Source organism: Oryctolagus cuniculus, chromosome 18 (assembly GCF_964237555.1).
Source record: "Oryctolagus cuniculus chromosome 18, mOryCun1.1, whole genome shotgun sequence".
Classification (NCBI taxonomy): domain Eukaryota; kingdom Metazoa; phylum Chordata; class Mammalia; order Lagomorpha; family Leporidae; genus Oryctolagus; species Oryctolagus cuniculus.
In genome coordinates, this window is record NC_091449.1 from 918,741 (window position 1) to 934,075 (window position 15,335).

The following is a 15,335-nucleotide window of genomic DNA, read 5'->3' on the forward strand; positions in this document are numbered from 1 at the left end:
ATTAGGCAAGAAAAAGAAATTAAAGGGATACAAATTGGGAAGGAAGAACTCAAACTATTCCACTTTGAAGATGGTATGATTCTTTATTTAGGGGACCCAAAAAACTACTAAGAGACCATTGGAACTCATAGAAGAGTTTGGCAAAGTAGCAGGATATAAAATCAATGCACAATAACAAACAGCCTTTGTATACACAGGCAATGCCACAGCTGAGAAAGAACTTCTTCTTCTTTTATTTTATTTTTTTGACAGGCAGAGTGGACAGTCAGAGAGAGAGAGAGACAGAGAGAAAGGTCTTCCTTTGCCGTTGGTTCATCCTCCAATGGCCGCTGCATCCTGCATGCTGCAGCCGGTGCACTGCGCAGCTCCAAAGCCAGGAGCAAGGTGCTTCTCCTGGTCTCCCATGTGGGTGCTGGGCCCAACCACTTGGGCCATCCTCCACTGCACTCCTGGGCCACAGCAGACAGCTGGACTGGAAGAGGCAAATGGGACAGAATCTGGTGCCCTAACCAGGACTAGAACCCCGTGTGCCGGTGCCACAAGGCGGAGGATTAGCCTATTGAGCCACGGCGCCAGCGAGAAAGAACTTATAAAATCAATGCCATTCACAATAGCCACAAAAACAATCAAATACCTTGGAATAAACTTAACCAAGGATGTTAAAGATCTCCACGATGAGAATTAGAAAACCTTAGGGAAAGAAATAGAAGAGGATATCAAAAAATGGAAAAATCTTCTATGCTTATGGATTGGAAGAATCAACATCATCAAAATGTCCATTTTCCATAAGCAATTTATAGATTCAATGCAAGACCAATCAAAATACTGAGGACCTTCCTCTCAGATCTGGAAAAAAATGATGCTGAAATTAATATGGAGACACAGGAGACCTTGAATAGCTAAAGCAATCTTGTACAACAAAAACAAAGCTGGAGGCATCACAATACCAGATTTCAGGGCATACTACACGGCAGTTGTAATCAAAACAGTATGGTACTGGTACAGAAACAGATGGATAGACCAATGGAATAGAATAGAAACACCAGAAATCAATCCAAACATCTACAGACAACTTATATTTGATCAAGGATCCAAAACCAATCCCTGGAGTAAGGACAGTCTATTCAAGAAATGGTGCTGGGAAAATTGGATTTCCACATGCAGAAGCATGAAGCAAGACCCCTACCTTTCACCTTACACAAAAATCCACTCAACATGGATTAAAGACCTAAATCTATGACCCAACACCATCAAATTATTAGAGAACATTGGAGAAACCCTGCAAGATATAGGCACAGGCAAAGACTTCTTGGAAAAGACCCCGGAAGCACAGGCAGTCAAAGCCAAAATTAACATTTGGGATTGCATCAATTGGAGAAGTTTCTGTACTGCAAAAGAAACAGTCAGGAAAGTGAAGAGGCAACTGACAGAATGGAAAAAAATGTTTGCAAACTATGCAACAGATAAAGGGTTAATAACCAGAATCTACAAAGAGATCAAGAAACTCCACAAAAACAGAACAAACAACCCAGTTAATGATGGGCCAAGGACCTCAAAAGACATTTTTCAAAAGAGGAAATCCAAACATCTAACAGACACATGAAAAAATGTTCAGGATCATGAGCCATCAGGGAAATGCAACTCAAAACCACCATGAGGTTTCACCTCACCCCGGTTAGAATGGCTCACATACAGAAATCTACCAACAACAGATGCTGGAGAGGATGTGGGGAAAAAGGGACACTATCCCACTGTTTGTGGGTTAAGCCACTATGGAAGTCAGTCTGGAGATTCCTCAGAAACCTGAATATAACCCTACCATTCAACCCAGCCATCCCACTCCTTGGAATTTACCCAAAAGAAATTAAATTGGCAAACAAAAGAGCTGTCTGCACATTAATGTTTATTGCATCTCAATTCCCAATAGCTAAGACCTGGAACCAACCTAATTACCCATCAACGGTAGACTGGATAAAGAAATTATGGGACATGTACTCTAAAGAATGCTATACAGCAGTCAAAAACAATGAAATCCAGTCATTTGCAACCAAATGAAGGAATCTGGAAAACATCATGCTGAGTGAAATAAGCCAGTCCGAGAAGGACAAATATGATATGCTCCACAGGGCTGAAGCCTGTACATTGGCACAGGAGCCCAAAGATTTGGGCCATCTTCTGCTGCTTTCCCAGGCAAATTAGCAGAGAGCCAGGCTGGAAGTGGAACAGCTGGGATTTCACTGGTGCACATATGGTATGCAGGCATCACAGGCAGCAGCCTAAGACTACACTGGCCCTTGAAATATATTTTCATGCTAGTTGATCCTGAGCTATATGGGCACAACTGGTTTTTCATACTTATTAAATTTAGTGTTACTTATTCTGTCCTGAGAATCAGCCCAAACCTTTCCTGGTCTGGCTGAAAAGCCAGTGAGAGCTTTTCTGACATGGAAAGCCAAGACACTGTGGTAAAAAATATGTTCTACATGAAGGATCTCTGTGAGTGAGACCCCAGCAGAAAGAAGTGGCCATCAAAGAAGAATGTACTTTTCTCTAAAGGGAGAAGAGAACTTCCACTTGCTATGGCTTTTTCTAAATACTGATGGATTTTGTGCATTTGAAAGCCTTTTATAGCCTAGCAGTTCATGTCAGGAGCCCTGGGTGGTACTGACATCATGTAAGAGTGTTAATTGTAAAATTAACAACAGCAGTCACTGTGTATGAACTGTGTATTACTGTGTATGAACTGCCCATGCAGGACATCTGTCCTCAATGAGTTGTATTTATGCAAGGTAACTGTAAAAGTAGTTCTCAGGTTTTTTGTGTGTGTATGCAGATATGTGCACATTGTTGAAATCTTTACTTAGTATAGAGTTGGTCTTCTGGGTTCAAAGTTAGTTAAAAAGGGGCCGGCGCCGTGGCTCACTAGACTAATCCTCCACCTTGCGGCGCCAGCACACCAGGTTCTAGTCTCGGTTGGGGCGCCGGATTCTGTCCCGGTTGCCCCTCTTCCTGGCCAGCTCTCTGCTGTGGCCAGGGAGTGCAGGGGAGGATGGCCAGGTGCTTGGGCCCTGCACCCCATGGTAGACCAGCAAAAGCACCTGGCTCCTGGCTCCTGCCACCGGATCAGCACGGTGCACCGGCTGCAGCGCGCCGGCCGTGGCAGCCATTGGAGGGTGAATCAACGGCAAAGGAAGACCTTTCTCTCTGTCTCTCTCACTGTCCACTCTGCCTGTCAAAAAATAAATAAATAAAAAAATAAAATAAAATAAAACAAAGTTAGTTAAAAATGAATCCTAATAGAGAGTGGGACTGGGAAGGGGAGAGAAAAGGGGAGGACGGGTGGGAGTATGGGTGGGAGGGTGCGTATGGTGTGAACAACAACTATATTCCTAAAATTGTACTTATGAAATTTGTATTCTTTTACAAACAAATTAAATTATTAATTAAAAATAAATTTAGTGTTACTTATTATACTAAATTTTTAATTCATCCACTACATATAAAATCACTACATATAAAATGAATATGCTTGGATTCTATACAAAAGAAATCAGTTAATTATTTTCTTCATTATTTTCTATTTTAGTTGGCATGAGTTATTCATACTTTCAATATTTGCTTTCAAACATTTGCTGTAATAGTATCATTGTTAATTGGGGCCAATGAAAAATGAGTGAATCTTTGGCTTCACCATTCTAACATGCCACTGCACTTAGAATACATAATTAAATGTTGTGATAAATAATTATTCTGTCATTCTTCTCCTATAAAATTGCTCACCTATAAGGTAACTTGATTTCTGCATTTTCATACAAATACCTGAATAATTGGTTAGTTGTAAAAGGAACATTTAAACAAAACACTACTGTAACACAAATAGACAAGAAAATGATACAGGATAAACAAGCTAGCATAGTTATTTTAAGAAGAGTAGCACTGGGGCTGGGGCCATGGCTCACTGGTTAATCCTCCGCCTGTGGTGCCAGCATCCCATATGAGCACCAGGTTCTAGTCCTGGTTGCTCCTCTTCCAGTCCAGCTCCTGCTGTGGCCCAGGAAGGCAGTGGAGGATGGTGCAAGTGCTTAGGTGCCTGCACCCACATGGGAGACCAGGGGAAGCACCTGGCTCTTGGCTTCAGATCAGCGTAGCTCAGGCTGTAGCAGCCATTTGGGGGGGTGAACCAAGAGAAGGAAGACCTTTCCCTCTGTCTCTCTCCTTCTCACTGTGTAAATCTTTATGTGAAAAAAAAAGAAAGAGGAGCAATGCCATTTGTAAAAAGAGACTGAAAGGTGTTGAGGAGCTGTAACATGCTAGTAACCTTTTTGTTTTTAAGATTTATTTCTTTGAAAGAGTACAAGGAGAGAGGAGAGGTGGGGGGACGGAGGTTCCTTCCACTGGTTCACACCCAAATTGGCTGCAATGGCCAGAGCTGCGCCAATCTGAAACCAGGAGCCAGGAGCTTCATCCGGGTCTCCCATGTGCGTGCAGGGGCCCAAGGACTTGGGCCATCTTCTACTGCTTTCCCAGGCCACAGCAGACAGCCGGATCAGAAGTGAAGCAGCCGGGAGTCAAACCAACTCCCATATGGGATGCCAGCACTTAAACCATGGATGTAAACGCCTGCGTCATAGAGTCAGTCCCAACTTTTGATTATCTGTTCAGAGATTTGATCAACCAAGAGTCAGAACACTCAGAAGGGTGTTTGGGCTGAGGGAAAGCAATAGTGGCCGTCCTCCCAAAAAGAAGTGATTTTCAGTTTCAGTGGAACACAGCAAAGTTTCCATCACTACTCTTTCTTTCTGATCCTTGAGAGACAGCCAGTAATCACTGGTAATTGTTTTTGGCAATTGGTAGAAGAGACAAATGTTTCTTAGAGCTACCCTCAATTCCCCAAGCAGTCACTCTCATTATTGAAACAGGTGGTAGCTTAATCATGCTCTAGAGGGAAGCAAGGTGAGAGAATTTTAAATGACATCTTCTGGGTTTTGCTGTCTTCCCCCTGCCTCACTCCCATCTTCTGACTGTCATCATTGCTCCAACCTCCTTGAAAAAGCTACACTTTAGGAGACTACATCTCCATCCTGGAGAGAGGCTCTGAAGAAAATGGCTCTGTATTGGGGCTGTAAAGGGAATCCCTGGAAACATTCTGAGCCTTGACAGAGGTGGCACTGGTGCTGGAGCGTAGACATGAGAGTCCACTCAAAGAAGAGGGATGCTTGTTAAGGTCTGATCCAAACTCCTCAAGAGGAGCTGATGGTAAGAAACCCCATGTCCAACCCTGAATCCTCCTGTTTCAGTAGCATGACCATCCATGACATTAGTTTGATATGGAACATGGCAATGAGTAGATCTGATGTTTGAGTTACTTTGAAAGGTAGTTCTTTAGTTACAATTTCAGAGTTTATTGCAAATATTTCAGATGTCATAACCTTGTTATCTCATGTGTGTGATAAAGAATCATATGAAATTTTCTAATTTCTCACCTCATGGGCAGCCACAAGGTGGTTAAAGGAGACAGCGAGTGTTTCAAGACAGCTCTGATCCTTAGAAGTAATTGTCTGTATTGAAGAAAGGAAATCAGTTTTAAAGAGAGAAATGATTTCAGAAATACAGATATCAGATGCAAAATCATCCAATGACTTTAACAGGTACATGATTCTAACATGACTTGCAATAGCTTCTTCTGGTTTCCAAGAATGTGCTGTAATCCACTGCCAAATATATTTATTCACCCCTTAGTTCAGTTTTCTCATCCACAGATGTCAATGTCTTCCTGTATTCCTTAATCAGTTGATGCAGTGAAGGATTGAGTGTGCCTGTGTATGTGTTTTGCTATGGAAGAAGAAAATGCTTAATTTCTATAGCAGCTAAAAGGGAGAGATATATACTGGTATATGCTAATGAATTGGTTGGGAGAAAATTTTTGGTTGGAAGCCAAATCCTGCCATTTTTCAAAAAGTGGGGGAGGAACTCCAAGTTGACAGAGCTTGTGTTGTTCAGCTAACTGGTGAGAAACAGGAACTCTGACACATTTCACTGAAATCTGACATATACATGTATGAATCAATAATTTGAGTTCATCATATTACTCCATGCATGGGTGACTGCAAAGCGTGCTTGGTTTGGCATGAACACAAGTTATGGTGATGTCAAGAGCTTTGACCTTACCCATATGAATAAGAATAAAATATAATTTTTTAACATTTCCATTGGAAGTCCCTTAGCGCCAAATGCCACTCTTCCCCAAATCACTTTTAGAACAGCTATCATCTGACAAGAAATCTCATGGGGGTGTTGAACTAATTGGGCACTGTGTACATCTCTATCTTGGTTACATGATATTCTCACATTTTTTAAGATTGCAATATGAACTTACATTAGGGGGTGTTAATGTGTTTTACATAACCCTAATTTTTAGCATATAGACTTAATAGAATAATGCAATAAAGGGCAAAGTACAGATTTTCTGTTTACACTTATTTTAAAGTGTTCTTTAAAGAGTTTTAGTATAACTTGCTAGTTCATATTTATTAGCGTATTTATGCTTCTCATAGTTTAATTCTAGAAACTCAGGAATATTGTGAAAGAGAATTAGAATGCAATGATGTTTTAAGTGTGTTGTATAACCCTGGAACTCATCCACAATGGCCCTATCACAGGATGCTATGTCACTGTCTATTTAGAGCTTTTATTAATACTTTCAATATTATGTTGTCACTATACTGGAACAGAACTAGTTTGGAACATTCATTGTTCTGGTATTATGGTTCTCTTTAACATTCTTCAGGTTTTTCAGGGTTCAGAATATTGTAAAGTGTTTTTAATATATTTTCATGCTAACTCATCTTGAGCTATTTGGACACACTATTTTATTTCAGTGTCATTAATACTGTGCAAATAAAATCATTTAATATTTTCTCTCTTTATTATTTATTATTTTAATTTTCTAAAACTATTATTTTGGGTAGATTCTGAGGTTTCAAGTATTTTCTGTAGTGGTGGTGATGGTGCATTTGAGCCCAAATGAAACAAGAGCAAAACAAACCTTTGGTGTCACCAATCTAATATAGAACTGAACTTAGATCGGATGATTCAATGTTGTCATAATGAATTATTCTGCCACTATGCTCTGATAAGTCAAGTCACCAATACTGTGATTTGAATTTCTACTTTTTCATAGAAATACAAGACCGCTTAGGGAATAACTGGATACTCAACAATGATAGATTTGATGAAAGCTCTATGTAGAAGAATATTGTAACACAAATGGGCAAGAAAATGATACAGTATACAGAAATAAGGTAAATATGAATGAAACTATTAGAAAAACCCAAACACATACAAACACACACAGGACAATATATACACAGTATTCATCTTCAGAAAATGCAAAGAATATATATTTGTATACAGCTTTTCTGAGTGGGAATAATTGTTAGTTGCAGATGCAGAACCTAAATTTCCTTGATGAAATCCACTATTGGCTTTTCTTTGCAGGATTGACCTGCTCTGTGTGAAACTACTGTCCTTGTGACTGATGCTTCCCAGGGCTCTGACAATGGGAATCATCTTTGCCTCTCACACAGGAGTCAGGATCCTAGCAAACATCCTGCTCCTTCTTTGTTATGGTCTCCTTTCCTGCACTGGATGGATGACAAAGCAAGTGGACTAGATTCTCCATAACCTAATTTTAGACAATTGTTTGGTCTTTCTCTGGAACGGATTTCTCAGACAATGGCAACTTTTGGGCTGGAGTATTTTATGGATGGTTTGTGGTGCTAACTAGTTTTGTATGTTCACAGAGTGACCAGAGGGTGCTCCCCTGAGACTACGGTCACTCACAACATCCTTATCCTAGTGAGCACCTTTTTCTCTTTTTATGTGCTATTTTCCTTCTTTCCTTCTATACGTCCCTCTTTGATAAAGCCAGTTGGTGGCTGATGAACATCACTACCCTCATGGCTTCAAGTTTCCCATCATAGTTCCTTTCTGGTGATCAACAAAGACCCCATGTCTCTAGTCTATGCTATGCAGCAGCAGAAAAATCAGTGATTTCTATAAATGAGTCAGAGCATGAAAATGTGCAATGCTGAATGTGTCTATGGAAAAACTCGTCCTTCCCTATCTTTAAGTGTTTACTGGCTAAGTAAGTTTGTGGTCAGAAGCAGAAGCATAATGGACAGAGCTTGATCACTGACTTACTTTTAATTTAGCAAACAGCCAGGCATGAAACAAGGGACGATTCCTCCCTCTACTTTACAGAGCAGACCTGGGTATTTTCATCTTAGTCGTTGTCCTCACATGTCCTTGCTGCCTTATGAGTCTTGCTGAATCTCACATCTCTGATTATCTCTTCCTGGAATCTTTATTGAGACATTGTGATAACAAAGTTTACTCCCAGGTTTACTTAATTGAAGAAATACATGAAATGAACTCCTGAACATAGGTCTCCTCCCTTCACTCTGATCCTTCTGGGGTCTAAAACAAGACTTTGGGAATATATTTCTGACACAGTTTCCTCCTCAAGTTCATTGGAAGAATCTTTTGGCATTTCAGACCCAACAAGATGCTACTGATGATGGGAAAAGCATGTGTTGTAAGTGTGGTGCCCTTAGATACATTCCAAAATGATTTAACAAATCTAGCTAGTATAGCAATTGGAGAAAAATGTGAGTGGGATGAATATTGTCTTTCTGCCTCAAAGGACAATTCTGCTTCAGCCAACTGGAAAAACCCAGAGGGGAAATAAGCAAAGCATCTCAGGGTGTCACTCTGGTGCCATCCTTGCAGACAGGGTCTTTCTAAAAGAGACTGTGCACAGCAGATTCCACTGTGACTGAAGAGCATGCAGCTCAGAAAGGTTCTTTTGGACAAAGCAGAGCAGAACAGATTGCAACAGAAGGCTGGAACTTTTTCTCTGCTTATAAGAAGCTCATGGGCAAAAGATGCTCATTTTGAATTCCTGGAGTTTCAGTGGTAGCCAGAAATAAGTAAATATAATATCATTCACAGTTTTCAAAGATGTGCAAAATGTTAATATCGCTTAAAGCTCTTATGAGGAATTAGTTTATGCATCCAATGATAGATGAGGCAGGCATAATGAAAGGAAGGCATGTTGTAACACATGAAAAAGAAGAGATGAAAAGGACAGATGATACAAGGGCATTAAGGTGTAGGGAGTGAGAGAAGGAACCCAAGCACAGGGCCAGGTTGTGATTCTAGCCAACCTGAGGGTTTTGTCTCTCGTTTCTGATTACATTGAACTTCTCAGGACTATGCACAGTTGCAGCCTTGAGGAATGATGAAAATGAGAGGCACGATCAAAGAGAACTGCCAGCATGTTAGTCATGAATCAGGACAAAGTCAACAAACTGCTATTGAGGGCTGGCATTGTGGTGCAGCTGGTAAGACTTTGCCTGGGATTCTGGCATCCCCTACAGAGGCACCGGTTCAAGTCTGGTCTCCTCTGCTTCCAGTACAGCTTCCTGTTAAAGCGCCTAAGAAAGCACAAGATGGCCCAAGAACTTGGTCCCCTGACACCATGTGGGAGACCTGGATGGGGTTCCAGGACGTGGATTCATGCTGTCCTGCCACAGCCATTGATGCCATGTGCAAAGTAAAGCAGCAGATGGAAGTTACCTTTGTGTCTGTCTCTCCCTCTCTCTGTTATTCTGCCTTTCAAATAAAAATGATTTTTAAAAACACCCAGAAATCTTCATGCACTGTTTCAATAAACCTATGTTAAGTACAGTGGGCCTGTCTTATCAAGGAATTAGGAACCCTCCCAAATCAAGTTTCTAGGTGGAAACCAACAGCAGATTTGTTTTGTTTTGTTTTTTTCAAAGCCTTTCATAGGTTAGCTATGTTAACTGTTTTCTCTACGCTCCTCCTGCATCAGACCCAGATTCACACGAGCTCCTAACAAATTGCTATCTTTTGGTAAGAGACTGAGCATTTTTTTTGTTATGTCTATTGTCTCTAATGATATCTTTAATGATATTTGCACAATAATCTCTTCTAACAATTGATTTTAATGTTATACAATTTAATAAGATGGATGCATAGGAATAAAAGTAACAAGCTATGTAGAAAGAATCCATTTTCTAATGGGTGTAGAGACTAAAGGTTTGGTGGTGTTCTCTGAAGGACTGTGTGGTCGAACTGAACAAGAATTGAAAGTGCTACCTGTTGGTTTTTATGATATATCTGGGTATCTAATGAGTTTGTTTATCCTGCTTACAGTTTGTTGAGCAATGGATTTTGTTGAGTAGCATGTTTCTTTCCTGTGCTCAGCACATTTGTCATCTGTTCATATATTTCCACTTCCAAGTTCTTTCCTTCAGTGAACTTTAATCAATTGTATGATAGTGCTTGAGAGAAAGTTTTGTGTGTTTTATTTGATGGCTAAATTAATGTCTGCATTCCGTCTCTCCCTTCTCCTTCTCCCAGTAAGAGGTCACCCATTACCAAAGACTTCTCTCTTCAGTCCTAACAGAGTATTTAAGCTTGGTGGGAAAAAAAAAGTATATGGTCATGAAATGCAATGGTAACTTCAACACTAAAATTATTCATCCTAGAATCTTCTGCTGCCTTGAAGCTCTTTCTTAGTCTTGCAGTTGGTTCTAGACTTTCCCAGCCTTCCTTTCCTCCTTACCTACCAACGGTTTATTTTCTGGTAATTTTGTAAGATCCTATTTCTTTGTCCACATCAAGAATAAGGGCATTTCTCTAAATGATCGCTTCTGGGTTTGGCCGCCTCTACACAACACATCCTATGTCATCACTGGGACATCGTTCCCAGTAAAAGACAAAATTTTAGGAGATAATATCTCCATCCTGAGACAGATGCTCAGAGGAAAATAACTGTGTACCAGAACAGCAAGGTTGGATCTCTGAACATTATACTTCTTGACGAAGGTGACATTGGAGTGCTGACATGAGCTTCTGCACATAGAGAGGTGATGCTTGCTAAGGCAGATGAGAAACTCCAAGTCCACTTCTCAGTCCTCCCCTTTCAGGGATGTGATCACCCATGATATTGCTGTGATGTGGAATACGGCAATGCGAAGATGTGATGCTTTACTTACTCTGGGAGGTAATTCTGTCACTAGAATTCCAGGATGTTTTGCAGGAATTTTGGAGTCACACCTTATCATCTCAATGTCTGTGATAAGGAATCAGTTTCTAATCTCTCATCTCATGGGCAGCCAATAGGTAAGAAAATGGCCACTTTTGGAGTTGGAAAACTTATTACACTGATTGTGAACCCCTGACATGATTCAAGGAGAAAGTGAGTGTTGCTCTTGAGAGAACCATGGTCCTTAAAGAGGATTTAATGCTAGTGAAGAAAGGAAAGCAGTTTTAAAGAGGAAAGACAATTCCATGAATACACATGTCAGATCAAAATCTTCAGTGCCCTTATCAGGTATATGATCTTAACATGACCTTTGATAGTCTCTGTTCTCTGAGAATGTGTTTAATGCATTCTGAAGTCAATTTGTTTGCATTAGAATTCCATTTTCTCATCCATAGTTGCCCACAGCTTCCAGTATTCCTTAATCGGTTGATTTGGTGAAGTGCTGAATTTGAGTGTGTGCACATGTGTCTGCATGTGTGTGTTGCTAGGAAAGAACAACATGTTTAAATTCTGTAGCAGCTAAACCACAGAGATACATACTGGTATATGTTAATAAAAAGAAGAACAGGTTGGGAGGAAATTTTTGGTTTGGAAGCCAAATCCTGTATTAAAGAAAATGGAATTAAACTACAAGTTGGCATAACTTGGGAGAAACAGAAAAATGGACACATTTCACTGAAATCTACATATATGATTCAATAGTTTGAGTTCATCAAAGTACCTCATGTGTGGGTAGCAGTAGACTCAGCTTGGTTTGGCATAAGCATAGGTTATTGGTGATATAGAGGTTTGGCCTTAGCCATTTGAATAAGCTCTAGCTTGCATTTTTTCTCAAACATTTCCATTGGTGAGTTCAGAGCTCCATTCTCCCCTGTGTCATTTTAGAGCAGCCCCTGATTATTCCTGATACCATCTGACAAGATGCCGCCTAGGGGATGCCATTCAATTAGACACTGTCCATGTCTCGATCTTGGTTAATTTAATCAGAATTCTTCCTATTTCTTTAAGCTGCAATAGGAACTTACATTAGGGGTTCCTTACTTGTTGTGTGACGACCTAACACAAAAAATCAAAACATAAACTTTATGGAAAGTTTGATAAAGGGTAAAAGCACAAACTTTCTTGTTCACCTTTTAAAATCAATTCTTTACTTTTAACACAACTTGCTAGTTCATATTCATTCATCGTTATTCCAGGCCAAGCCTGTACGTGGGTGCAGGGGGCAAACACTTGGGCCGTCTTCTGCTGCTTTCCCAGGCAAATTAGCAGGGAGCCAGACTGAAAGCGGAACATCTAGGATTTGAGCTGGCGCACATATGGGATGCAGGCATCACAGGCAGCAGCCTAAGACAACACTGGCCCTTGAAATATATTTTCATGCTACTTGATCCTGAGCTATATGGACACAATTGGTTTTTCATACTTATTAAATTTAGCTTTACTCACTCTGCTCTCAGAATCAGCCCAAAAACCTTCCTGGTGTGGCTGTAAAGCCCATGAGAGCTTTTCTGACATGGAAAGCCAAGACACTGTGGTGAAAAGTGTTCTACACGGAGGATCTCTGTGAGTGAGACCCTAGCAGAAAAAAGTGGCCATCAAAGAAGGATGTACTTTTCTCTAAAGGAGGGGAGAACTTCCACATTATTGATGGCCTTGTCTAAATACTGAGGGAGCTTGTGCATTTGAAAGGCTTTCATAGCCTAGGCAGCTCATGTCAAGAGCGTTTGGTGGTCACTCACATCATACATAAGATTGTTAATTGTTAGATTAACAACAGGAGTCACTGTGTATGAACTCCCCATGCAGGACCTCTGTCCTCAATGAGTTGTATTTATGAGACATATATGTGGAAGCAATTCTCAGTTTTTGTGTTAGTTGTGCATGGATGTGCACATTGTTGAAAACTTTATATAGTATAGAGTTGGTCTTCTGTGTGTAAACTTGATTAAAATGAATCTTAAAGAGAAGGGGGTGGAAAGGGGAGAGGGGTGGAGGGGTGGGAGTGTGGGTGGGAGGGTGGGTATGCTGTGAAAAACAACATATTCCTAAAATTTTACTTATGAAATGTGTATTCCTTAAAAAACTAATCAATTAAATAATAAAATTAGTGTTATGAATTAAACTAAATCTTGAATTCATCCTCTACATAGTAGTTTTTTTGTATGTTCTACTTAATATGACTGGTTTAATTCTGTAATTAATATACAGTTATTCTTAAGTGTTGAAAATTAGCTGAAATGTGATCCCTGTTAAACATAAGAGTGGGAATAAGAGAGGGAAGAGATGTATAATTTGGGGCATGCGAGCCGGCGCCGTGGCTCAATAGGCTAATCCTCCACCTTGCGGCGCCGGCACACCGGGTTCTAGTCCCGGTTGGGGTGCCGGATTCTGTCCCGGTTGCCCCTCTTCCAGGCCAGCTCTCTGCTATGGCCAGGGAGTGCAGTGGAGGATGGCCCAGGTGCTTGGGCCCTGCACCCCATGGGAGACCAGGAAAAGCACCTGGCTCCTGGCTCCTGCCAGGATCAGCGCGGTGCGCCGGCTGCAGCGGCGGCCATTGGAGGGTGAACCAGCGGCAAAGGAAGACCTTTCTCTCTCTGTCTCTCTCTCACTGTCCACTCTGCCTGTCAAAAAAAAAAAAAAAAAAAAAAATTTGGGGCATGCTCGGGCTGACTTGCCCAAATGGTAGAGTTAGAAACATAGCAGGGGATTCCAATTCAATCCCATCAAGGTGGCATGTACCAATGCTATCTCACTATTCCAAGTGATCAATTTCAGTTCACAATTGATCATAATGAAAGGACTAAGAGTCAAAGGGAGCACATAAACATGTCTAGTACCTGCTAACACTAACCGGTAGAATAAATAAAGGGGAGAGTGATCCAACATGGGGAGTGAGATACTCAGCAGACTCATAGAATGGCAGATGTCCTAAATAGCACTCTGTCCTCAGAATCAGCCCTAAAGGCATGTGGATCTGGCTGAAAAGCCCATGAGAGTATTTCAGGCATGGAAAGCCAAGACACTCTGGCAAAAGATCTCTGTGAGTGAGATCCCAGTGGAAAGAACAGGTCTTCAAAGAAGGAGGTACCTTTCTCTGAAGGGAGGAGAGAACCTCCACTTTGACTATGACCTTGTCTAAACAAGATAAGAATCGGAGAACTCAGAAGGCTTCCATAGCCTTGGAAACTCATGACTGGAGCATAGGGAGATTACTGATGCCATAGACAGGAGTGTCAATTGGTAAAGTCAACAACAGGAGTCACTGTGCACTTACTCCTCATGTAGGATCTCTGTCCTTAATGTGCTGTGCATTGAGATTTAATGCTATAATGAGTACTCAAACAATATATTTCACTTTGTGTTTCTATGGGGGTGCAAACTGTTGAAATCTTTACTTAATGCATACTAAACTGATCCTCTGTAAAAAAAAAAAAAGAAATTATCAACTCCCAACTTGACTCTCACTAGGATTAAACATGACAATAGGTCTGATCTGATTTCATCATCATTTAAAAAATCATCTATTATTTTTCACTTTATGTTTCTGTGTGGGAGCAAACTGTTGAAATCCTTACTTAATGTATACTAAGCTGATCTTCTGTATATTAAGATAATTGAAAATGAATCTTGATGTGAATGGAAGGGGAGAGGGAGTGGGAAAGGGGAGGGTTGTGGGTGGGAGGGACGGTATGGGGGGGAAGCCATTGTAATCTATAAATCGTACTTTGGAAATTCATATTCACTAAATAAAAGAAAAAAAATGAAAAAAAGAAATATATTTTCATGCTACTTGATCCTGAGCTATATGGACACAATTGGTTTTTCATACTTATTAAATTTAGCTTTACTCACTCTGCTCTCAGAATCAGCCCAAAAACATTCTTGGTGCGGCTGTAAAGCCCATGAGAGCTTTTCTGACATGGAAAGCCAAGACACTGTGGTGAAAAGTGTTCTACACGGAGGATCTCTGTGAGTGAGACCCTAGCAGAAAAAAGTGGCCATCAAAGAAGGATGTACTTTTCTCTAAAGGAGGGGAGAACTTCCACATTATTGATGGCCTTGTCTAAATACTGAGGGAGCTTGTGCATTTGAAAGGCTTTCATAGCCTAGGCAGCTCATGTCAAGAGCGTTTGGTGGTCACTCACATCATACATAAGATTGTTAATTGTTAGATTAACAACAGGAGTCACTGTGTTTG

At 40.7% G+C, this 15,335-nt stretch overlaps 1 protein-coding gene and 1 long non-coding RNA gene across 3 annotated transcripts in view; both read left to right on the plus strand.

The window, feature by feature from the left end:
* Window positions 1-15,335, plus strand: part of LOC138846755 (uncharacterized) — a 179,197-nt gene that overhangs the window by 53,547 nt on the left and 110,315 nt on the right. The window lies entirely within an intron of this gene.
* Window positions 1-15,335, plus strand: part of ORYCUNV1R1509 (vomeronasal 1 receptor oryCunV1R1509) — a 73,005-nt gene that overhangs the window by 49,435 nt on the left and 8,235 nt on the right. Inside the window, exon 1 of one of the 2 annotated variants that reach the window (XM_070061828.1) lies at window positions 6,987-7,301. The exons of the other annotated variant lie outside the window; for it this stretch is intronic. Within the exon in view, the coding sequence (XP_069917929.1) occupies window positions 7,267-7,301 (35 nt within the window). The 5' untranslated portion in view covers window positions 6,987-7,266. Of the gene's footprint in view, window positions 1-6,986; window positions 7,302-15,335 lie in introns of those variants that run through there. 2 annotated transcript variants of the gene reach the window in all.